This window comes from Hemiscyllium ocellatum, chromosome 9, assembly GCF_020745735.1.
Source record: "Hemiscyllium ocellatum isolate sHemOce1 chromosome 9, sHemOce1.pat.X.cur, whole genome shotgun sequence".
Lineage (NCBI taxonomy): Eukaryota > Metazoa > Chordata > Chondrichthyes > Orectolobiformes > Hemiscylliidae > Hemiscyllium > Hemiscyllium ocellatum.
In genome coordinates this window covers 24376214-24401311 of record NC_083409.1, presented here as the reverse complement: position 1 = coordinate 24401311, position 25098 = coordinate 24376214, and the positions used below count along the sequence as shown (strand labels likewise).

Below are 25098 nucleotides of genomic sequence, written 5' to 3'. Positions count from 1 at the left end.
TTGCACTGAGCTTCACTGGAACATAGCAGCTGACGAAGGACTGGAATGCGAGACAGAGGCGGGGAAAATTGTCCCAGCTCCAGGAAAGTATGCAGAATCTGCTCCTGCTGCAGACGATGGGGGTCGATGTCACGGAGGACCTCAAGGAGGTGAAGGACCAGCAAACCTCGTTCTTTGCCTCGGAGGCCTCCAAGATAATCTTCCGGTCCAGGGTCCGCTCGGTGGAGCAGGGCGAGACGTGCTCACGGTTCTTCTTCCAGAAGGTGCACAAAGAGAGCTCAGTGCTCAGCAGCCTGAAGGAAGAAGATGGCTCGATAACATCATCTCAGGCTGACATCATGAGGATCAGTAAATCCTTCTATGCTAGTCTGTATGACACGAAGCTGACTGACAACGCGGTCTCCCAGTCGTTCCTGTCCTCTATCACGGAGGTCTTAGACGACAGAACACACGAGAGGCTGGACCAGCCGCTATCTCTGGACTAGCTGACCAAGGCCCTCGAGTCCTTCGGAAAGAATAAAACTCCCGGAAGCTTACCGGTCGAGCTCTATTCCACTCTGTGGGACTTGATTGGCCAGGACCTGCTGGAGGTGTATGTCAGTATGCTTCGGGCAGGTACCATGAGTGAATCCATGAGGAAAGGCATCATCACCCTCATCTACAAGCGCAAGGGGGAGAGGGAGGAACTCAGAAATTGGAGATCAATCTTACTATTGAATGCGGATTACAAAATTCTGTCAAAGGTTATCGCCAACCGGGTCAGGTCTGCTCTGGGGTCAGTGATTCACGCTGACCAAACCTGTGCTGTACTGGGCAGGAAGATCGCTGAGAGTCTCGCACTCCTCAGGGATACGATCGCCTACGTGCAGGACAGAGGGCTGGACGCCTGCCTGATCAGCCTGGACCAGGAGAAAGCCTTTGACAGGATATCACACAGGTATATGAGAGATGTTCTCTCCAAAATGGGCTTTGGGGAGGGAATCTGCAATTGGATCAGACTGCTCTACACCAACATTGTCAGTGCAGTCTCAACCAATGGGTGGGAATCAGATAGCTTCCCAGTCAGATCTGGAGACAGGCAGGGCTGCCCTCTCTCTCCTGCCTTGTTTGTGTGCTGCATAGAGCCATTTGCCGAGTCCATCAGGAAGGATGCGAGCCTGAGAGGGGTGACTATTCCTGGCAGTGGGGGCCTGCAGGTTAAGGCCTCCCTGTACATGGATGATGTCGCCATTTTCTGCTCGGATCTGCTGTCTGTGCACAGACTCATGTGCATATCTGACCTGTTCGAACGGGCTTCGGGGGCCAAGGTAAACCGAGGCAAGAGCGAGGCCTTGCTCTTCGGGAACTGGGCCGACCAATCCTCAATCCCCTTCACCGTCAGGACCGACCACCTGAAGGTCTTGGGTGTTTGGTTCGTGGGGGCTGGGGCGTGCGTCAAGTCTTGGGAGGAGCGTATCAGCAAAGTGAGGCAGAAACTGGGCAGATGGAAACTACGGTCGCTCTCCATCACGGGAAAAAACCTGGTCATCAGGTGTGAGGCACTGTCATTGCTGTTATACGTGGCATACGTCTGGCCTATTCCCAGAACCTGTGCCGCTGCAGTCACCCGGGCCATCTTCCAATTTATATGGAGATCGAAGATGGACCATGTCCGAAGGGACACAATGTATAAAGATCTGGGCAACGCAGAAAAAACCCACTCTGATGGCCACCTTTGTGTGTGGCTGCATCAAGCTGTGTGTGGATCCCCAGTACGCAAACACCAAGTGTCACTACGTACTGAGGTTCTACCTGGCCCCGGTGTTGCGAAGGATGGGCCTGGCCTCGCTGCCACGGAATACTCCGAGTAGTTGGACCGTTCCGTATCACCTGTCCTTCATGGAGAAGTTTATGAAGAAAAACACCTTTGACCACAAGTCCATCAGGAAGTGGTCAGCACATAGTGTCTTTGAGACCCTTCGGTAAAAGGGGAGGGTGGATCCTATCGAGCAGTTCCCTGAGCAGACTGTCAAAGTCATTTGGCAGAATGCCTCATCGCCAGAACTTTCCAACAGGCACCAAGACATGGCTTGGCTGGTAGTGAGAAGGGCTCTACCTGTGAGATCCTTTATGCACAACCGGACTCACAGCCGCACCACACGCTGCCCTCGAAGCGGCTGCGGCAGCGGCTGCGGGGGGCGGGGGGAACGAGACTGTCACACACCTCCTTCCGGAACGTGCCTATGCAGAAGAAGTCTGGAGAGGAATGCAGTGGTGTTTGTTGAGGTTCGTCCCGAGCAGCGCCGTGACGCGGGACTCCGTGCTCTACGGCCTGTTCCCCGGGACGCACACCGAGACGAACATCAACTGTGCCTGGAGGATCATCAACTCTGTGAAGGACGCTCTCTGGGTGGTCCGAAACCTGTTGATCTTCCAGCTGAAGGAGTTGACCCCCGACTGAGTGTTGCAGACTGGCACATTCCAAGGTCCAGGACTACGTGTTGAGGGACTCACTGATGCTTGGGGCAGCTGCCGCCAAGGCGCGGTGGGGAAAGACCACCGTGTAACGTCTGCCTGCCTAAAGAAGAACAGGGGGTCCATGCAGTCGTTTGGGCTCTGCTGACACCTCAGCTAAATATATGGGCATATGATTGAAAAATGTTCAGACCTGTATATAAAAATGATAAATTCTGATCTCTGTATGTAAATGTTTATGTATCTATGGCATGACCAACTGTACAGACCATCAAATTATTTCATGAATAAAGTATATTTTTGAAATAAAAAAAATGTGAGCATGAGAGCAAGACGGTGAATTAAAATTGTAAGCGACTGGATGCTTGGCCTCATGCTTATGGACAGAACAGTGCTGTTCAGCAATTAATGATAATATCAGCACATGCCAGCAATGACCTAACTTCAGGAAAGCAGCCTTGGGTTGAGATGAGAATCAATAAAGGTACAAAATCAGTTGTGAGAGTTGTGTACAGACTCCCTAACTGATACTACACAGTAGAATGGGATATAAAGGAAGAAATAAATAGCGATAAACATGGAGGTGTTAAACATAGAACATAGAAAAATACAGCGCAGTACAGACCCTCGATGTTGCGCCGATCCAAGCCCACCTAACCTACACTAGCCCACTATCCTCCATATGCCTATCCAATGCCCGTTTAAATGCCCACAAAGAGGGAGAGTCCACCACTGCTACTGGCAGGGCATTCTATGAACTCACGACTCGCTGAGTAAAGAATCTACCCCTAACATCTGTCCTATACCTACCACTCCTTAATTTAAAGCTATGCCCCCTCGTAATAGCTGACTCCATAGGTGGAAAAAGGTTCTCATGGTCAACCCTATCTAAACCCCTAATCATCTTGTACACCTCTATCAAGTCACCCCTAAACCTTCTTTTCTCCAACGAAAACAGCCCCAAGTGTCTCAGCCTTTCCTCATACGATCTTCCTACCATACCAGGCAACATCCTGGTAAACCTCCTCTGCACCCGTTCCAGTGCCTCCACATCCTTCCTATAGTATGGCGACCAAAACTGCACACAATTCACCAGATGCGTCCACACCAGAGTCTTATACAACTGCAACATGACCTCAGGACTCCGGAACTCAACTCCTCTACCAATAAGAGCCAGTACGCCATATGCCTTCTTCACATCACTATTTACCTGGGTGGCAACTTTCAGAGATCTGTGTACATGGACACCAAGATTCCTCTACTCATCCACACTACCAAGTATCCAACCATTAGCCCAGTACCCCATCTTATTTTACTCTTACCAAAGTGAATCACCTCACACTTAGCTACATTGAACTCCATTTGCCACCTTTCTGCCCAGCTCTGCAGCTTCTCTATATCCCGCTGTAACCTGCCACATCCTTCCTCACTGTCAACAACTCCACCGACTTTCGTATCATCCGCAAACTTGCTCACCCAACCTTCTAGCCTCTCCTCCAGGTCATTTATAAAAATGACAAACACCAGTGGTCCCAAAACAGATCCTTGTGGAACACCGCTAGTAACTGCACTCCAAGATGAACCTTTACCATCAACTACTACCCTCTGTTTTCTTCCAGCCAGCTAATTCCTAATCCAAACCTCCAACTCACCCTCAATGCAATACCTCCGTATTTTTGGCAGTAGCCTACCATGGGGAACCTAATCAAGCGCCTTACTAAAATCCATATGCACCACATCTACCGCTTTACCCTCGTCCACCTTCTTAGTCACCTTCTCAAAGAATTCAATAAGATTTGTGAGGCACGACCTGCCCTTCACAAAACCATGCTGACTATCTTTGATCACATTAATCCTATCCAGATGTTCATAAATCCTATCCCTTACAATTCTCTCTAAGACTTTGCCCACAACAGAAGTGAGACTCACCGGCCCATAGTTACTAGGGTTATCCCTACTCCCATTCTTGAACAAGGGAACCACATTTGCTATCCTTCAGTCTTCTGGCACTATTCCTGTAGATAACGAGGACATAAAAATCAAGGTCAATGGCTCTGCAATCTCTTCCCTTGCTTCCCAGAGAATCCTAGGATAAATGCCATCAGGCCCAGGGGACTTATCTATTTTCACCTTTTCCAGATTTTCCACCACCTCTTCCCTACATACCACAAAGCCATCCATTAATTGTGACTCAATATTCACATCGGCAACAATGTCCTGTTCCTGAGTGAATGCTGACGAAAAGTATTCATTCAGTGTCTTCCCAATTTCTTCAGCCTCCATATGCAACTTCCCACTACAATCCTTGACTGGACCTATTCCTACCCTAGTCATTCTTTTATTCCTGACATACCTATAGAAAGCCTTTGGGTTTTCCCTAATCCTACCAACCAAGGACTTTTCATGTCCCCTCCTTGCTGCTCTTAGCTCTCTCTTTAGATCCTTCCTGGCTACTTTATAACTCTCAATCACCCCAATTGAACCTTCACGCCTCATCTTTACATAGGCCGCCCTCTTCCCTTTAACAAGGGATTCCAATTCCTTATTAAACCACGGCTCCCTCACACGACCCTTTCCTCCCTGCCTGACAGGTACATACTTATCAAGGACACTCAATAGTTGCTCCTTGAACAAGCTCCACATATCAATTGCACCCTTCCCTTGAAGCCTACTTTTCTAAGCCACGCATCCTCAGTCATGCCTCACCGCATCATAATTTTCCTGCCCCCAGCTATAACTCTTGCCCTGCAGTGCACACTTATCCCTCTCCATCACTAGACTAAAAGTCACTGAAATGTGGTCACTGTCCCCAAAATGCTCACCTACCTCCAATTCTAACACCTGGCCTGGTTCGGTACCCAGAACCAAATCCAGTATGGCCTCACCTCTTGTTGGCCTGTCTACATATTGTGTCAAGAAACCCTCCTGCACACATTGGACAAACACCGACCCATCTAACGTACTCGAACTAAAGCTTTCCCAGTCAATATCTGGAAAGTTAAAGTCCTCCTTAACAACCACCCTATTACTTTCACTCTTCTCCTGAATCATCCTCGCAATCCTTTCTTCTATGTCTCTAGGACTATTAGGAGGCCTGTAGAAAACTCCTAACAGGGGGACCTCACCTTTCCTATTTCTAACATCAGCCCAAACTACCTCAGATGGCGAGTCTTCATCCATCGTCCTTTCCACCACTGTAATGCTATCTTTGACAAGCAATGCCACACCTCCCCCTCTTTTGCCCCCACCTCTGACCCTACTAAAACATTTAAACCCTGGAACCTGCAACAGCCAATCCTGTCCCTGTTCTACCCATGTCTCCGTAATAGCCATAACATCGAAATCCCAGGTACCAACCCACGCTGCAAGTTCACCTCCTTATTTCGTATATTTTTCGCATTGAAGTATACACACTTCAAGCCAACTTCCTGTTTACAGGCACCCTCCTTCGAGATTGATGCCATGTTCCGAACCTCCCTACACTCCAGGTCCTGTCCCCTAAAGCTATAGTCTAGGTTCCCATGCCCCTGCAGAGTTAGTTTAAACACCCCCCCCCCAAGGATACTGGTGCCCCTCAGGTTCAGGTGTAGACCATCCTGTTTATAGAGGTCCCATCTTCCCCAGAAAGAACCCCAGTTATCCAGATACCGGAATCCCTCCCTCCTGCACCATCCCTGTAGCCACGCATTTAACTGCTCTCTCTCCCTATTCCTCGACTCTCTATCACGTGGCACAGGTAACAAACCAGAGACAACAACTCTGTTTGTTCTAATTCTGAGCTTCCAACCTAACTCCCTGAAAGCCTGCCTAACATCCTCATCCCTCTTCCTACCTATGTTGTTGGTGCCAATGTGGACCACGACTTTGGGCTGCTCGCCCTCCCCCTTAAGGACCCGGAAAACACGATCAGAGACGTCATGTACCCTTGCACCTGGGAGGCAACATACCAAACGTGAGTCTCTCTCGACCCCACAAAACCGCCTATCTGTGCCCCGAACTATCGAGTCCCCAATAACTATTGCTCTGCTCTTCTCCACCCTTCCCTTCTGAGCAATGGGGACAGGCTCCGTGCCATAGGCCTGAACCCCATTGCTTACCCCTGGTAAGCCTTCCCCCCCCCACAAATATCCAAAGCGATATACTTGTTCTTGTATAGAATGGAAAAATCATATACCTCATATAGAATGGAAAAATCAAGTTCTGGGGTTAATCAAAGATCAGGGTATACAAAATCTGACATTGAGCAATGAGATCAAATTAATTAATGATCTCACAGTGAAGACATTCATAGGAAGTAGTGCCCATAATATGATTAAATTTTACTTTCAGTTTGAGGAGAGAAAAGTGACCAGTATTTGAAACTTAGTTAAGACAGTTACGAGGATGTGAGAGTTGAGCTAGCTTAGGTGAAGGGGCAATAAACCAGAGAGGAATCTATCAGAAGCAATCACGGGAGAGAAATAGTAGATTGGAAAATCGTATAAAAGTCAAACCTTGCAGTCACATGTGTCTGTATCTTCAACAATGGCCTGATGGCCCATATGTTACTGAAGCCGATTATAGCTTCTACAAGTAAGATGTAAGTCAGGAAAGGTAGGGAGAAAGGAACTCAAGAAAATTACAATCACTGGAGGAAAAAATAATAAAGAGGATTGATGAGGGCGGAGTGGTGAATGTGATCTATATGGACTTCAGTAAGGTGTTAGATAAGGTTCCTCATGGGAGCAAGTTTGGATCTCATGGAATATGGAGAGAAACTAGATATTTGGATATTGAACTGGCTTGAAGGTAGAAGACAGAGGGTTGTGGTGGAGGGTTGCTTTTCAGACTAGATGCCTGTGACCAGTGGAGTGCCACAAGGATTGGTGAGGGGTCCACTACTTTTCATCATTGATATAAATAATTTGGATGTGAACATAGGAGGTATAGTTAGTAAGTTTGCAAATTACACCAAAATTGGAGGTGTAATGGACAGCGAAGAAGGTTACCTCAGATTACAACGGGATCTTGGTCAGATGAGTTAATGGGCTGAGGAGTGGCAGAATAGTTTTTAATTTAGATAAATGTGAGGTGGTGCATTTTGGAAAAGCAAATCTTAGCAGGACTTATACACTTAATGGTATGGTCCTGGAGAGTGTTGCTGAACAAAGAGACCTTGGAGTGCGGGTTCAAAGCCCCTTGAAAGTGGAGTCGCAGGTAGATAGGATAATGGAGAAGGCATTTGGTATGCTTTCTCTTATTGGTCAGAGTATTGAGTACAGGAGTTGGGAAGTCATGTTGCGGCTGTACAGAACTTATCGGAAGGATGTTGTTAAACATGAAAGGTTTCAGATAAGATTTACAAGGATGTTGCCAGGGTTGGAGGATTTCAGCCAAAGGGAGAGGATGAACAGGGAGAGAATGAACAGGCTGGGGCTGTTTTCCCTGGATCATCGGAGGCTGAGGGGTGACCTTACAGAGGTTTATAAAATCATGAGGGGCATGGATAGGGTAAATAGAAAAAAGTCTTTTCCCTGGGGTGGGGGAGTTCAGAACTAGAGGGCGTAGGTTTAGGGTGTGGGGGAAAGATACAAAAGGGACCTAAGAGGCAACTTTTTCACACAGAGAGTGGTACGTGTATGGAATGAGCTGCCAGATGAAATGGTGGAGGCTGGTACAATTGTAATATTTAAAAAGCATCTGGATGGGTATATGAATAGGAAGGATTTAGAGGGATATTGGTCAAGTGCTGGCAAATGGAACTAAGTTAGGTTGGGATATCTGGTCAGCATAGACGAATTGGACCGAAGGGTCTGTTACCGTGCTGACATCTCTATGACTCTACGACTAAGTGGCTTGAATAAGTTGTTTGGTTCTTGGGAAAGCTGTACCAATTGATGTGTGAAATAACGCCAATGAGGTCGGTATCCTGTTACCAAGTCACCTTTTATTTACACATGGAAAGTCCTCAACCCTGATAACAGGTGGTGCAGTGGCTCAGTGGTTAGCACTGCTGCCTCACAGCACCAAGGGCCTGGGTTCAATTCCAGCCTCGGGCGACTGTCAATGTGCAGTTTGCACATTCTCCCTGTGTCTGTGTGGGTTTCCTCCCACAGACCAAAGATGTGGAGGTTAGTTGGATTGGCCATGCTAAATTGCCTATAGTGTCCAGGGATGTGCAGACTAGGTGGGTCAGCCATGGGAAAAGCAGGGATAGGGTGTGGGGGTTGGGATGGTGTTTGGAGAGTTGGTGTGGGCCTGCTGGGCTGAATGGCCTGCTTCCACACTGTAGGACCAGTATGAACTGATCCAGGTTCCTCAGAGCCAGCTCTCAGAATGAACTGAACCTCAGACATGCCTGTTTTTTTTATTTTTAAATATTTTATTAAACAGTACAAGCTACAAACAAACAGTTAATAATGAACAGCAGTTTACAAAAAAACAGCAAACCCCCATCCCTCCCCACTTCTGGCTACTCAAAGGCAGCCTGCCCCAACGCCCCTTCCAGCTCTCGGTCTGGCCCAACACACCTTCTGGCCACCTCGAGGACAGTCCACCCCGGTACCTTCCCGTGGTAACACACTGAGGACAGCCCACCGCCTTCTCGGTTCTCGGTCTACCCCTACATACCATTTGGCTCTCGCCCACCCCGATGTGTTGTCCGGCCTGTGGATTGCCCTGACAGACATCCAAGCCGCATCTAGACCAGCTCGTCCCTCTCCCTGGGATGACGGTGCATTGGGCAGCCCACAGGCCTTCTGGATCTAGGCCTGCCCCTACGCACATTCTGGCTCTCGGGCTGCTCCGACACACCTTCCAGCCATCTCTATGACAGCCCACCCCAATTATCCCTTCTTGGGACAACAGTGCTCAGAACGGCCTACCCACCTTCCTGCTCTCGGGGCAGCCTACCTGCCTTCTGGTTCTCTGGACAGCCTATCCACCCTCCGGCTTTCGGGACAGCTTTTTGGGATGACCTATGAGCCTCTCAGCTTACGGTGAGGCCTGCCAGACCCAGGGACATGCAAGACAGTGTGGGTGATAAACCCAACAAGCAACATGACAGAGTTAATTATCAACAACTGAGTCCCTTCTGGTACACAGAGTTCATTACCATAATAGTTTTCTTCAGAATGCAGAGTCCATTCCCAAGAACAGTCCACTCCAGTGTGCAGAGTGCATTATCATGAATAGACTCCACTCCAGTATGCAGAGTCAATAACCAAAAGCAGAGTCCACTCCAGTGTGCAGAATCCACTCCTGAAGGCAGCAAATGCCCACCCCACAGCGCACACACAGGCGTTCAGTCTCCATAGAGTCCTCATCCATCGACCGAGAACCAGGCCCACTTACAGGAATACAGTTCATTGTAAAAGGTGCAGTGAACTCATAGGGATGGTCCACTCCAACAGCAAGGTCCAATCCAGATGCAGCAAGTGCTCACCTCCCAGCACACACACAGATGTTCAGTCTTTACAGAGGTAAACTCCACCCACAGAAGTATACTCCACCCACAGAGGAACTGTTCATCTGGAAAGGTGCATTATCTCACAGGGGACTCAGTCGAACACCAAAAAAGTGAAAACACCCGTGCAAAAATAAAACAAAGAAAACCAGAATGCAAGGGCTAAGCCCTGCCACAAAATCAACATAGAGTCTTAGAGTCATTGAAATGTGTAGCACAGAAACCTGTCCATGCTGACCAGGTATCTCAACGCAATCTAGTCCCATCTGCCAGCACCCGGCCCTTATCCCTCCAAACCCCTCCTATTCATATACCCATCCAGATACTTTTAGAATGTTGCTATTGTATCAGCCTCCACCACTTCCTCTGGCAGCTCATTTCATAACGTACCACCCTTTGCCTGAAAACATTGCCCCTTAGGTCTCTTTTATATCTTACCCCTCTCACCCTAGACCTATGCCCTCTAGTTCTGGACTCACCCCACCCCAAGGAAAAGACTGTCTATTTATCCTATCCAAGCCCCTCATGATTTAAAAACCTCTATAAGGTCAGCCCTCAGCCTCCAACGCTCCAGGAAAAACAGCCCCAGCCTGTTCAGCGTCTCCCTATAGCTCAAATCCTCCAACCCTGATAACATCCTTGTAAATCTTTTCTGAACCCTTTCAAATTTCACAACATCTTTCCGATAAGAAGGAGACCAGAATTGCACACAATATTCCAAAGTGGCCTAACCAATGTCCTGTACAGCCGCAACATGACCTCCCAACTCCTGTACTCGATACTCTGACCAATGAAGGAAAGCATACCCAACGCCTTCTTCACTATCCTATCTACCTGTGACTCCACTTTCAAGGAGCTATGAACCTGCACTCCAAGGTCTCTTTGTTCAGCAACACTCTCTAGGACCTTACCATTAAGTGTATAAGTCCTGCAAAGATTTGCTTTCCCAAAATGCAGCACTTCACATTTATCCAAATCAAACTCCATCTGCCACTTCTCAGCCCATTGGCCCATCTGATCAATATCCCGTTGTAATCTGAGGTAACCTCCTTCGCTGTCCACTACACCTCCAATTTTGGTGTCATCTGCAAACTTATTACTATACCTCTTATGTTCACATCCAAATCATTTATGTAAATGATGAAAAGTAGTGGACCCAGTATGATCCTTGTGGCACTCTAGTCACCTCAGTCACCTGCCCTGCCTTATTTCCCAAGAGTGGGTCAAGGTTTGCACCTTCTCTCGTAGGTACATCCACTTACTGAATCAGAAAGTTTTCTTGATGGTTCATCCTGACTCACTAGCCTGAGGAATTCCTGCAGTGATGTTCTGGGATTGAGATGTTTAAGCTGTATTCCATTCTCCATTGTAGTAACCCCTTCAAAAATCAGGCAGGTTCGTCAGGCATGACCTATAATTGACAAATCTATACTGTCTGTCTCTGATTAGCTGAACATTTTCAAGGTTTACAGTCACCTTAACCTTACTTAACCACTGTAGTAATTCTCTAGCAACAGATGTTGTGCTAACAGGTCTATAATTTCCTCATTGTCATTTCTCACTTTCCTTATACAGTGGAATGACATAAACAATTTTCCTATTTAAATGAATGCTACCAAATGGAGAGAACTTTGGAAGATTATAAAGTCAGAGCATCTGAAATGTTCTGACCAGCTTCCTTCAAACTTTGATGATAGAAGCTATCTAAGCCTGAGGGTTTGTCACCGTTTGGTGACATTATATTCTACATTGCTGTTGTGAATTTTGAAGTGTGCCCATCACTGATCCAACATTAATTTCCTTGGAACAGCCAGCTGGCATCTTCCTCCTCAGTAGATAATGATACAGTGTAATTCCTTAGTCACTGTGCTCACCTTTCTTACTTTTCATTGGCAATGTCACTATTGTCAATTGTCATACTTTGGTCCTGACCACCCTGTATTCCATGACATAATTGTAAATAACATTGGATAGCACTAAAGGGTTAAAGTGAAATTAACAACAGAATCATGAAGTTGTCACGGATGGAAATGTCCGTTTGGTCCATCGAGTATGTACTAGCTCTCTGAATGAGTGTTATGACTCAGTGCCAATTTCCTGCCTCTTCCCAATGACCTCAGACATTGTTTCTGTTTAACTAACCGCCCAGTACTCCACGTGAACCTGCTTCCACCACAACTCCAGGCTGTGCATTCCAGATGCGAACTGCTCGCCGTGTGATAAGATTTTCTTCTTATGTTAATTTTATTTCTTTGTGAATAACCTTGAATCTGTGCCCCCTCATGCTTGATCCTTTTAGGAGCGGTGACACTTTCTCCCTAGTCTCTCTGTCCAAACCCTCCATCATTTTGAAAGCTTCAATTAAATCTCCTCTCAGCCTTCAACTCTCCAAGGAAAACAGTCCCAATATCTTCCATCTTCCCAACTGAAGTACCTCATCCCTGGGACATTCTTGTAAATCACTTCTGGATTCTCCCCACTGTGTTCACATACTTTCCCTAACATGACTCCGAGAACTGTACACAATAGTGCACAACAGAATGCAGGAACAATCTAGACAGTGTGATCCTGCAATACTGAACAGTGGTCAAAAGAGCTGAACTAAGCAAAGTGTGCAAAACTGTAGTTAACCAAAATTAGCTACACTTGCAGAAGTCAGGCAGTAGCTAACAGCAGTTCCAAAAATATCTATTTATGTGCTGACATTTTCTTAGAACAATGTCTCTTCATTATTGTGCTGACTGCAGGTTATGGGATGTTACCATACTTTGTTTATGCTTTTTCGTGGGGTGGAGAGGATTGTGGAATAGCAAGATCTTTCAAAATGAATTACATTTTCAGATGTGTTTTGTATTTAGCTGTAGAGTTATAGAGTCATAGAGATATCCAGCATGGAAACAGACCCTTCGGTGCAACCTGTCCATGCCGACCAGATATCCCAAACCAATCTTGTCTCACCTGCCAGCGCCCGGCCCATATCCCTCTAAACCCTTCCTATTCATATACCCATTCAAATGCCTCTTAAATGTTGCAATTGTACCAGCCCCCACCACATCCTCTGGCAGCTCATTCCATACACGTACCACCCTCTGCGTGAAAAAGTTGCCCCTTAGGTCTCTTTTAAATCTTTCCCCCTTACCCGAAACCTATGCCCTCTAGTTCTGGACTCCCCGACCCCAGGGAAAAGACTTTGACTATTTATCCTATCCATGCCCCTCATAATTTTGTAAACCTCTATAAGGTCACCACTCAGCCTCCGACACTTCAGGGAAAACAGCCCCAGCCTGTTCAGCCTCTCCCTGAAGCTCAAATCCTCCAACCCTGGCAACATTCTTGCAAATCTTTTCTGAACCCTTTCAAGTTTCACAACATCTTTCCGATAGGAAGGAGACCAGAATTGCACACAATATTCCAACAGTGGCCTAACCAATGTCCTGTACAGCTGCAACATGACCTCCCAACTCCTGTACTCAATACTCTGACCAATAAAGGAGCCCATACCAAATGCCGCCTTCACTATCACATTGTGAGAAACAAAGCTCACTCACTTCAATAATTTCAGTCCGAGACAAGTTCTGAAGCAATCAGTATGTTTATTATACGCTTGCAAGCGTGGTGCCTGACGTAGGGCACACAGAATTTAGCAAGTACATATCTTATATAGGATCCACTACTCCAAACCCGGTGTCCATTACTATTGCTTATCTCTTGCCTTATCCAGCCTTGTGCATAACAAAGTACAAGTTTTACTTGGCCATTTCACTATATCCTGCTGTGGCCCATTGTTAGATATTTCCTCCTTCACTACTATCTACTTCCCCCACCTGTGACATTTCCTCCCTTTCCCCAACCATATTGATCCTTATGACCTTTCAATTGGGGTTTGTTTTTGTGTTTTTGCAAAAGTGGGAAACAGATGCTTATAACTACTGCTTATACAGGCACATCTGGCTTAACCTACACCCTCACAGCACCTGATTTATTTGTCTGTAACATCTACTATTGTTTGCAGGCATGTTTATTCTTGTATGCACATTTTAGGCTAATACAAAAACAATTATATATTTCCTCCACATAGTTTTCATTCTTGTTGACTCAGCTCTTGGTTGAAACAATTATACACTGGTGTGAGTGCATTTACCTTGCATAAGTAATTATGATTGCAGAAGTAACACTACTTTACCTATATCCCATACTATCTACCTGCGACTCCACTTTCAAGGAGCTATGAACCTGCATTCCAAGGTCTCTTTCTTCAGCAACACTCCCTAGGACCTTACCATTAAGTGTATACGTCCTGTTAAGATTTGCTTTCCCAAAATGCAGCACCTTGCATTTATCTGAATTAAATTCCATCTGCCACTCCTCAGCCAATTGGCCCATCTGGTCCAGATCCTGTTGTAATCTGAGGTAACCCTCTTCGCTGTCTACTACACCTCCAATTTTGGTGTCATCTGCAAACTTACTAACTGTACCTCTTATGCTCACATCCAAATCATTTTTGTAAATGACAAAAAGTAGAGGACCCAGCACCGATCCTTATGGCACTCCACTGGTCACAGGCCTCCAGTCTGAAAAACAACTGTCCACCACCACCCCCTGTCTTCTACCTTTGAGCCAGTTTTTTATCCAAATGTCTAGTTCTCCCTGTATTCCATGAGATCTAACCTTGCTTATCAGTCTCCCATGGGGGACCTTGTCGAATGCCTTACTGAAGTCCATATAGATCACATCTACCATTCTGCCCTCATCAATCTTCTTTGTTACTTCTTCAAAAAACTCCATCAAGTTTGTGAGACATGATTTCCCACGCACAAAGCCATGTTGACTATCCCGAATCAGTCCTTGCCTTTCCAAATACATGTACATCCTGTCCCTCAGGATTCCCTCCAACAACTTGCCCACCACCGAGATCAGGCTCACCAGTCTATAGTTCCCTGGCTTGTCTTTACCACCCTTCTTTAACAGTGGCACCACGATAGCCAACCTCCAGTCTTCCGGCACCTCACCTGTGACTATCGATGATATAAATATCTCAGCAAGAGGCCCAGCAATCACTTCTCTAGCTTCCCACAGAGTTCTCGAGTACACCTGATCAGGTCCTGGGGATTTATCCACCTTTAACCGTTTCAAGACATCCAGCACTTTCCACCTCTGTTATGTGGACATTTTGCAAGATGTTACCATCTATTTCCCTACAGTCTATATCTTCCATATCCTTTGCTGAACAAGTATGTAAATCTCCTATTTGCAGTCAGATTGGAACAAACTGATGAAAGTTTGGTGTTTTACTGTGGATTTTGGTCTCCAGCAAATTGTGCATTCTAAGCTGAGAAAAAAGACAGTTCTGGCAAACGCAATTTTACAACTTTGCTAAATTATTGTCTTCATTTGGTTGGTTTTGAATCAAATGTTTCTTTTCTCCAACACCGTAATAAATATAAACATAAAACTTGAAGGAAAAAAATTATTGCATACAGTTCAGGTTGTTGCATTATAGGAAGGATGTGGAAGCATTGCAAAGGGTGCAGAGGAGATTTACCAGGATGTTGCCTGGTATGGAGGGAAAGTCTTATGAGGAAAGGCTGAGGTACTTGAGACTGTTTTCATTAGAGAGAAGAAGGTGAAAGGTAACTTAATAGAGACATATAAGATGATCAGAGTGTTAGATGGGGTGGACAGTGAGAGCCTTTTTCCTTGGATGGTGATGGCTAGCATGAGGGGACATAGCTTTAAATTGAGGGGTGATAGGTATAGGACAGATGCCAGAGGTAGGTTCTTTACACAGAGTAGTGAGGGCATGGAATGTCCTGCCTGCAACAGTAGTAAACTTGCCAAATTTAAGGTCATTTAAATGGTAATTGGATAAACATATGGATGATAATGGAATAGTGTAGGTTGGATGGGCTTCAGATTGGTTTCACAGGTCAGTGCAACATTGAGGGCCGAAGGGCCTGTACTGCGCTGTAATGTTCTGTGCTCTATGTTCAATTTTTCCACTGACACAATGTGTCCTCTTTCCTGCTGGAGGGTGTTCTGGACAGTTTTGTTGGCCTCTCACTGTGTGAGTGGTCGATGTTAACAAAGCAACGTGACCTCTTGGACTTTCCCATCACCGGACATGGCTGCTTTTCAGTGCCATCTGTGTTGGCATTGGATTGGCCCAGGCCACAGCAGCGGCATGCTCCTTCACTTCACTTCCTGCTGTGATGCATTTCATCTTTAAACATGAAAGAGCGATCTGGGTATGATTTCATCGGCATTAAAGACATCCCTTGTCTGTACACTTTCAGGACATCAACCACAGGATGGTCTTGCCCATCGTCCATCATTGCCGCCATAAGTGCCACGCCCTCACCAGTCTCAGATTGGAGACAGTGCCTTGCTTTGAATCATCTATCGTGCCAGTGAACTCTGTGTGCAGCAGTCTCTTTGTCAGGGTGACTGCCCCTCCCTGCAGGATTGGACCAGAGGTGGAAACCCCCTCTGCTCGAGCTGCTTTGAGCCACATTGGCAGAGCTTCTTTAACATTGGGACTGACATCCATTCCCACCCTTTACCCCGCAGAAGAGGACATCTGCTTATCTACCTATTCACCTTGCGCTTCAGAATGATCAACAACCTCGATGGTGAAACTTTAAATCAGACAGCCTACATCAGATGACTTATCGAGAAAGCTGTTGCCCAGTATGTAGTACACTCACTTCTGAATCAGGAGTTTGAGAATTCAAGTTGCAGTTCAGAGAGTGATCACATAATCCACACTGACCCTGCCAGCACAGTACTTGGGGAGTGCTGCACTATTGTAGGCGCCACCTTTCAGCTGAGGCCTTTAAGAGTTATTTTGATTATTCAAAAGGGTCACGTGGTTTATTGGGCAAAGAGTTCACATGATCAGAATAGGAATGTGACCCCTGCTAAATGTAACAACCTCTTCCACTCCTTCAGGTTGATCAGGGTTGTACTTTGACGCTGGCCTGAATCTAACCAAAAATAAAAATTCCCATTTCTACCTCCATGTTCCTCTCTTCTCCACCGTCAGCTTAACTACACTGCAATCTCCAGGTGAAATGTCTTCTATCAACCAACCACTTGCAGTGGTGGGAGGGGTTACCAATATCATGGCTAGTCTGTAGAGCCCTGATTAAAATGAATGTTCTTCCTCTGCTCTTATGAGGATGCTCCTGCTGTTGTAACCCAGACAGGTGCAGCACAGGTTTACCGGTTGGCTTGGATCCTTTATTTGGTGTCATACGCACCCCCTAATTAAATGTACCAAGCTGCTACTTCCGCAGGATATGGGGGAGTGGATCTCCCAGATCTGAAGAAATACCAATTACGTGCCCTGCTGTCATATGTGGGTGACTGAGTGCGTAAGGACTCAAGGTCGATATGGCTTGATGCTGAGGCCTCGCAGGTGAGGTGTCCCCTTATCAATGTACTGTTTATGAGCACTGTGAGAGCCTAATTATCTTAAACACGGTGAAAGCCTGGAGGATAATGCGGCAGGGTGAGGGCAGTTTGCTTAAGACTTCGCCATTCACTCCATTCGTGGGACCCCCAGGATTTAGGCTGGGGTCAATGGACTCTGGCTTTAGAGCATGGGAATCTCCTATTTGGGAAATTTATTCGAGGGAGAGGTCTTGATGTATTTCAACCAATTAAGTCAGGGATTCCTAATAGGGGCCTTTTCTGATACATTCGGGTTAGGGATCATATACAGAAGAAGACTACACTCTTGGCTCAGTTGAACAAGTTGGAAATAGAGAGAAGGGTGCTCTCTCGGTTAGTACTATATACCATGGTGCACCATGGAACAGAGTGACTTTATAAGACATGGTGGCCCTTTTTAAATTACACAGACATGGATCTATCAGTGGTGCTGATTAGGGCCTTTATATACTTGTGTGGGCCATATATGGTGGTCTGGGGACCCTGCGGGAAGTAAATATGGATATAATAATTGTTGCTCCCGTGGACGGGGGCAGCGAGTGGAGTAGTGGAAAGTAGTGTAACTTATTTTAATTGGATTATAACTTAAGTCAGTTCTATTTCATTAAATTTGAGTTTATTTTAACTTGGGTTAAGTAAATATGAGACAATTGTATCCTGGAGAATAGTAGTAGTTTATTGTTAACATTACTGTAATATAATAATGTATTATTTCTATTTCTCTGTATTTTTGTACTTTTATAACTTTTTCTTTTTGTAAAAGAGTAAAGATTTTTTCAATAAATACGCACATAAAAACAAAAACAAGGACATGGGCGACTTTTTTTAATGCAGAGTGATAAGTGTGTGCAATAAACTGCCAGAGGAAGTGGTGGATGCAGGTTTAAAAGACATTTGAATAAGTATTTGAATAAGGATATGGGCCAAGTGTAGGCGGGTGGGACTAGTTTAGTTTCAGAATATATTCGGCGTGGATCAATGGGACCGAAAGGTCTGTTCCGTGCTGTATGACTCTATGAAAGGTTTCGGAAAGGGATTAATTGGAGAGTTGCTGGAAAGAGCCAGCACAGAGGTGGTGAGCAGAATGGCCTGAGAATGTGAGGGACACCTCTTTGATTACATCAATCGCCAGTGTTCACACGTTTTTTTTAGTCGGCTGTGAAGTGCTTTGACTCACTCTGTGGTTGTTATTGAAAGGTAAGCACGTTGGACATTTCCCAATAGTTTCTCGGTAACCACGCCGTCCACAGTGGACAGGAAAGTGTTTTGCTGAGCTGTCTTGTACTTAGAGGAAGCGTTCTGAGTCGCGCTCGCTTGTGAAACATTACTGTTTTCCTCAACAGTATCGCCTGATGTGCAGGGGGTGGAAGCAGGACTATCAGAGTGCACTCCACAGCATTGCAAACAAAGCCACACCCCATTTCTGAACGCAGACGAAACGTTGCAAGGGTCACCGCTGCACGAAATCCATGCCTCTCGCATGTTTATTGTTTTGGAAGATGGCATAAGGGCAAGGAGAGTCGGACAAGCGGTGTTTGAGTAGACTAGTTGGTCCATTTCATAAGCTGAATATTGCAGTCTTTGTTTTAATTTCAGCTTGCTTTGCTCGCTGTTCACGAGCTATAGAAAGTGAAAGCGTTTTAAAAAGGACGCGTTTCCTGATGCAGTGCTCTTAATGAATGGCTCGCACTGAACTTCAATTTTGTGCTTATTGTACCATGTCAAACAAAGTGAACTAAAGGTTAAATTTGTGGGCAGGAAGCAAATGGGTTAACCTGCCAAACCGAGCGAGTTTTAAACCTGGACATGTCTTTTCCTTCTTGTGATCTGACTGGGATGGAAATGACAGAGGTTGTTTCATTAAATCCTATTTGCATTTGGAATGGTCTAATCTCCAACATTTAAGAGGGGTGCAGTTTGTTCACTACTTTCCTGGAATGTGGTGACCGGAAGCTGTACACAGTGAAGCTGAGACCAAAGCCCCAAGAACAATGATTCTGGCAATCGAATTACTGTACATGTTCCATTTGCATTTCGATTTCTTCAAACCACGTTCAAGAGAGTTTGTGTTCCGTTCATACAGAAATATATGTCTTAGATACGCGTGAAATGGCTCTGACATTACCTCCCCCCTCTCCCGGTCTATAATTTGTATACTTTCACTTGTCTATCTATCTTGCTATTTTCAGGGCTCTGTGGATAAGCTGTTTCATGTTAATGCATTTCTTAGATCTTTGACGTTAATTGTGTATTCCCTTGTTTCTGCTTCCCAAACATGACGGCACATTTTCCGAATTAGATTCCTGCATTATTCTGTCATTTCCTAATCCCTTGTTCTTCAATTCCAAAACTCTTTAGTTGATCTGCTCAATGTCTCTCCGTGAGATTAGAGCCCTTCATCCCTGGCTCACTATTGTTAAAACTGATTCTTAGGAAGGGTGGGACTACAACCTGATTGGAAATTCACCACACCATCCTTGCCTTTAATGTGTAGTAGAGAGGTGGGTGTGATGCTGACATTATTGGCCAGTTTGTGAGAGGTAGGTGGGGGGGAGGGGAGGAGAGGTAATGGGGAAGTAGCTCGATGTTTGGGGTCAGTCCTCGTAGTATGTTGACACTATCACTAACAAATATTTCAGAGGCTTAGACTAATGCTGTGGGGGCACTGGTTCAAATCCTTCTCTGGCAGATGGGGTTAAAAAGTGAGTCCAATGATGACCATGAGTTGATAGGTTTTTACAGCAATCAGCATTACTAATTGTTGAGCAACATGGTGGCTCAGTGGTCAGCACTGCTGCCTCACAGCACCAGCGACCCGGGTTCAATTCCACCCTCAGGCAACTGGCTATGTGGCATTTGCACGTTCCAGAGATGTGGTTATGTAGATTGGCCATGCTAAATTGTCCGTAGTGTCCAGGGATGTGTGGGCTAGGTGGATTAGCCATAGGAAATTCAGGGTTGGGGGGAGGGGTGAGTCTGGGTGGGATGTTTTTTAGAGGGTAGGTATGGCTTGCTTACACACTGTAGGGAATTCTATGATTATCATTTCCTTAAAAGGGAAGGAAATTTGACATCCTTGCCTGGTCTTGACCGATGTGTGACTCCAAACCAACAGCAAAGTGATTGGCTGTTATGATACAGGAGCAGAATTAGATTACATGGCCCCTCCAGCCTTCTGCCATTTGTGTTTTGATTTCCACATTCTCATCAACCCTGAATGACCATTAATTCCTCCAGCTAATGATCTGTGTACCCCATTGTAAAAATATTCTGTGATCCTGCCTCTTGTCTCCAAGGCCCTTACAGTCCAGGAAATTCTAAACTCACACCAGCCTCTGATTCTGTGGCATCAAAAAGCCCAAGCAAAACTGGGTACTGGGTCAAACTCTCCACTGGCTGGAGTCACACCAGGCACATCGGAAGATAGTTGTAGTTGTTGGAGGTCAGTTGTCCAAGCTCCAGGACATCTCTGCAGGAGTTCCTCAGGGTTGTGTCCAGGCCCAACCATTTCAGCTGCTTCATCAATGAGTTTCCCTCCATCATAAGGTCAGAAGTGTTTGTAGATGATTGCACTATGTTCAGCACCATTCGCAATTCTTCAGATACTGAAACAGTACACATTCAAATGCTGCAAGACCTGGAATCTCCAGGCTTGAACTGATAAGGGGCAACTAACATTTAAAAACAAATCATAAAATTGATGGACAAAAATTGAATTATAAATACCTAAGGAAGAGACATGAAGGAGCCCATTAAAGAATCCTTTGAAAATTTGGATCTTCCCGTTCACCCCCTCAGATAAGAGAATGAATCTTCAAAACAACTTCACTCAAATAGTCAGTGTGGAATATCTAATCCATTCATATCAATGGAAATATCACAGTTTAACCATCCTGTGATACAGCATGTCGTGCAGTTTCAGGAGGTTTTCTGGAAAATAGGGTAAAATGATTGGGATTCTAGTGAAAGTGATCCCTTGGGACAATTTCCTGGTTCTAGTATTCCCATTTTGAAGTGCCTGGAAATTCCTAAAAACATGATTTTTTTTTAAACCATAAAGTGCTTCAAAGGCACCTTCTCCTGTTTTGGTAAAATATTTCCTCTCATCGTCATTGGTTTCTGCACAGGGTCCGGGAGGTTCCCTAATCCTTAACCATTGCACAAATATAAAGACTGATTGCTCTTGGAACAAGTACTGATTGAATACTTTAAGGTACCTACTGATCCTTTACATTTCTGGTACCATGGAAATGTTAACTGAAGACTATTTCAGCACCTTCCAAGTCCATGACCACTGCCTCCTGGAAGGACATGGGCCATAGATACAAGGTAATGCGTCCCCTGCAGCAAGTGTTCCCCTCCATGTAATGCACCATCCTGACGCAGGGAACTATATTGCTGTCCCTTCAGTGTCACTGGGTCAAAGTCCCAGAACTCCCTCCCTAAAAGTACCTGAGGTGACCTGATCCCAGATGCATCCCAGTGGTTCAGGAAGGTAGCTCACTATCAAGGGACAGGGGGAGGAAAAGTTGGTCTTGCCATCAAATCCCACATCGCAAGAATAGATAACACAGTTCAATGAGAGGTGATGAAACAATGTTGAAATGAAGAACTTGTTGGAAGTGCTGTGAGGTTTTAGAGTCAGAGTTATAGCGTCATACAGCACCTGTCCATAATGTGTCCATGGTGACCAGACATACAAAATTAATCCAGTGCTATTTTCCAGCATTTGACCCATATCCATGTAAACCCTTCCTATTCATGTACCTGTCCAGATGCGTTTTAAATGTTGAAATTGTACTAGCCTTCACCATTTCTACTGGCAGCTCATTCCATACTCGCACCACTCTCTGCGTGAAAAAGTTGCCCCTTCGATCCCTTTTAAATATTTTCTCAGCCCTCTAGTTTTGGACTCCCCTTCCCTGGGACAAAGACCATGGCTGTTCACCCTATCAGTCATTCATGATTTTATAAACCTCTACAAGGGCATCCCTCAGCCTCCGATGCTTGACGGAAAATGGCCCCAGCCTATTCAGTCTGTCCCAATAGCTCAAACCATCCAACCCTGGCAACATCCTTGTAAATCTTTTCTGAACCCTTTCAAGTTGAACAACATCTTTCCTATAGCAGGGAGATCAGGAATGAACGCAGTATTCCCAAAGTGGCCTAACCAATGTCCTGTACAACCGCAACGTGACTGTCTAACCTCAACACTCAACGCACTGACCAATCAAGGCAAGCGCACCAAACGCTTTCTTCCATGAATAAAAACCAAAAGAACTGCAGATGCTATAAACCAGCAATTTTGGGAATACCTCAACAGGTCTGGCAGCATCTGTGAAGAGAAATCAGAGTTAACGCTTCCGGTTCTGAGGGATGTTCACCGGAATCGAAACATTAATTCTGATTTCTCTTCACAGATGCTGCCAGACCTGCTCAGCTTTTCCAGCTACTTCTATTTTCGTGCCTCCTTCACTGCCCTGCCTACTTGCGATTCCCGCTTTTCAAAGAACTATGAACTTGCATCCCAAGGTCGTCATGTCTGGCAACAATCCCCACTGACTGACTATTAGTTGTATCACCCCGCCATGTTTTGCCTTGATCTGCTCAACTGTTTGTGAGAGTTGAGCCAAAATAGTGAAGAATGTTCTCTGAAGAAACTAGTTGTGGGTTAGGACCCACGACGATGCACGATCTGAATGACAAATCGCTTCAGCGAAACCCTGAGCCATTGAGATGAGGGAAATGAAAGTGCATTTGAATGATGAGGTGGGTGAGGTGAGGGCGTGAAGTGCAGAGTTGATTGTTTTGCTTTTCCTTCCCAACAGGAAGGAAGCTGGACTTCAACCGAGAATGGCAGAACAAGGAGAGGAACAAATGGTCGATGGGACCAGACTTGGTGATGAGCTTCGAGGTGTCTGTGAGTCTAACAATCCAGATCTCTCTCGGGCTGAGAAGTTAATTGACGAGGGCGCCTTGGAAAATCTCAGTGTTGACGAGGTTGGCTCCATTTTATGTAAAGTTGCGCAGAAAGGTCACCTCGACATTATGAAGAAGTTGCTTGCGAGCAACAGAGTGGACGTGAACTACCGGGAGCCGCAATACCAATGGTCGCCGCTGCTTAACGCTGTGCAAGCGGACCATGAAGACATGGCCGACTTGCTGCTGCAACACGGGGCCGAGCCCGGGCTGCCGAAGAAGAATGGCGCCTCGCCCTTCATCGTCGCCGCGATCACGGGCAACGTGAGCCTGCTGAAGAGGTTTCTCGCCTTGGGCGCGGCCATCGACGAGGCGGACCACAACGGCTTCACCGCCCTCATGGAGGCGGCGCAGTACGGCCATGAGGAGGCGCTGCGCTTCCTCTTCCAGCAGCGCGCTGATGTGAACAAGGGCAGGCAAGTGCCCGGCGCCCGGGCCAGTGTGGGCAAAGGCGGCAAGACAGCCCTGATTGACGCCGTGATGAAAGGCCGCAAGGACATTGTCGAGATCCTGTTGGATGAAATGCGCGCCGATGTCAATGCGTTCGACAACATCCGCAAGACGCCACTGCTCCACGCCTTGGAGAGGGACAACGAGGAGGTCGTGGAGGCTCTGTTGAAACGGGGAGCAGATGTTAATGCCATGGACAGAAATCACAACACGCCCCTGAGTGTCGCCTTGAGCAGGTGTACCCTCCGAAGGCCCCTGTTGGAACAGCTGGTGAAGTGCACCCAGGATCTCAATCTTCAGGACGCCGAGGGGAAAACGCCACTGATCCTTGCAGTCGAGAAGAAGATGCCCAGGGTGGCTAAACTTCTGCTGGAGAGTGATTGCACGGACATCAACGCACAAGACCGTTCAGGCCAGACGGCCCTGCTCGCAGCTGTGGAAAACCAGGATACCTCGTTGACAGAGATGCTGTGTAAGAGGGGGGCTGATGTATCCCGCGCGAACAACCGCGGGGACACGCCGTTAAGGATAGCCATAAGGAAGTATGACAATAAAACAAAAAACGTGCTGATTAAGCATGGGGCAGAGAAGGTGGCCCCCAATGAAGGAAGACCTCCTTCAAGATGGAAGGAGCACAGCGTACGCTGGAAAGAGAGCCTGCGGAAACTGCAGGTGGAGCCCCGTGACCCCATTGGGAAGCTGAAACTATCCAGAATCCCGGATTATAAAATTACAGGAGAACGCAGCGCGACGGAGGTCTACCTCGGGTTCTTTAACAATGAGATCGAAGTGGCAGTGAAGTGTCACAGGAAAGGTGTCGAGGCAGCCAACAGAGAATTGGATTGCCTCCGTGATCCCAAAATCAGCGGCAGCAGTCGCTTCGCGACCCTCCGTTATTGTGAAAGCGATGATTTCTGTGATTACCTGTGCCTGGATCTCTGCGAGTATAACCTTGAGGAATGTGTGAGCAAGTGGCCGGACAAAATACGAAGCGACGCCCCTAAAATAATGAAGCAGTTGGTTCAGGCTCTTCAGATTTTGCACAAGGTTAAATTTGCTCACCGGGATTTGCATCCAACAAATGTCCTCAGAGGTAACAACTCTTAAACATTTTCATATATTTCGGACAGTGGTAAATTCTGGGGTGTCCTCAGTTAAGTTCTTTGTGCTGCTCAAATGTTCGATTCTTTGTGTTCTGGTCTGGGTGTGGAGGTTGGACATGGAACTAATCTTTTCAAGACTTTCATAAGCATAAATTTACCGAGATACACGTTATAAGCACACGCTACCTCACCCAAAAATTACAGGGTCAAATATTG

General features: G+C 46.2%; 1 protein-coding gene across 3 annotated transcripts in view; it reads left to right on the top strand.

Moving 5' to 3' along the window:
- The window catches only part of LOC132818933 (2-5A-dependent ribonuclease-like), a 50239-nt gene that overhangs the window by 2275 nt on the left and 22866 nt on the right, over positions 1–25098 (top strand). For 2 of the 3 annotated variants that reach the window (XM_060830070.1, XM_060830069.1), the window contains exon 2: positions 23179–24872. In XM_060830070.1, the coding sequence (XP_060686053.1) occupies positions 23204–24872 (1669 nt within the window). In that variant the 5' untranslated portion in view covers positions 23179–23203. Of the gene's footprint in view, positions 1–18486; positions 18548–23178; positions 24873–25098 lie in introns of those variants that run through there. The other variant, XM_060830071.1, reaches the window with a different exon arrangement.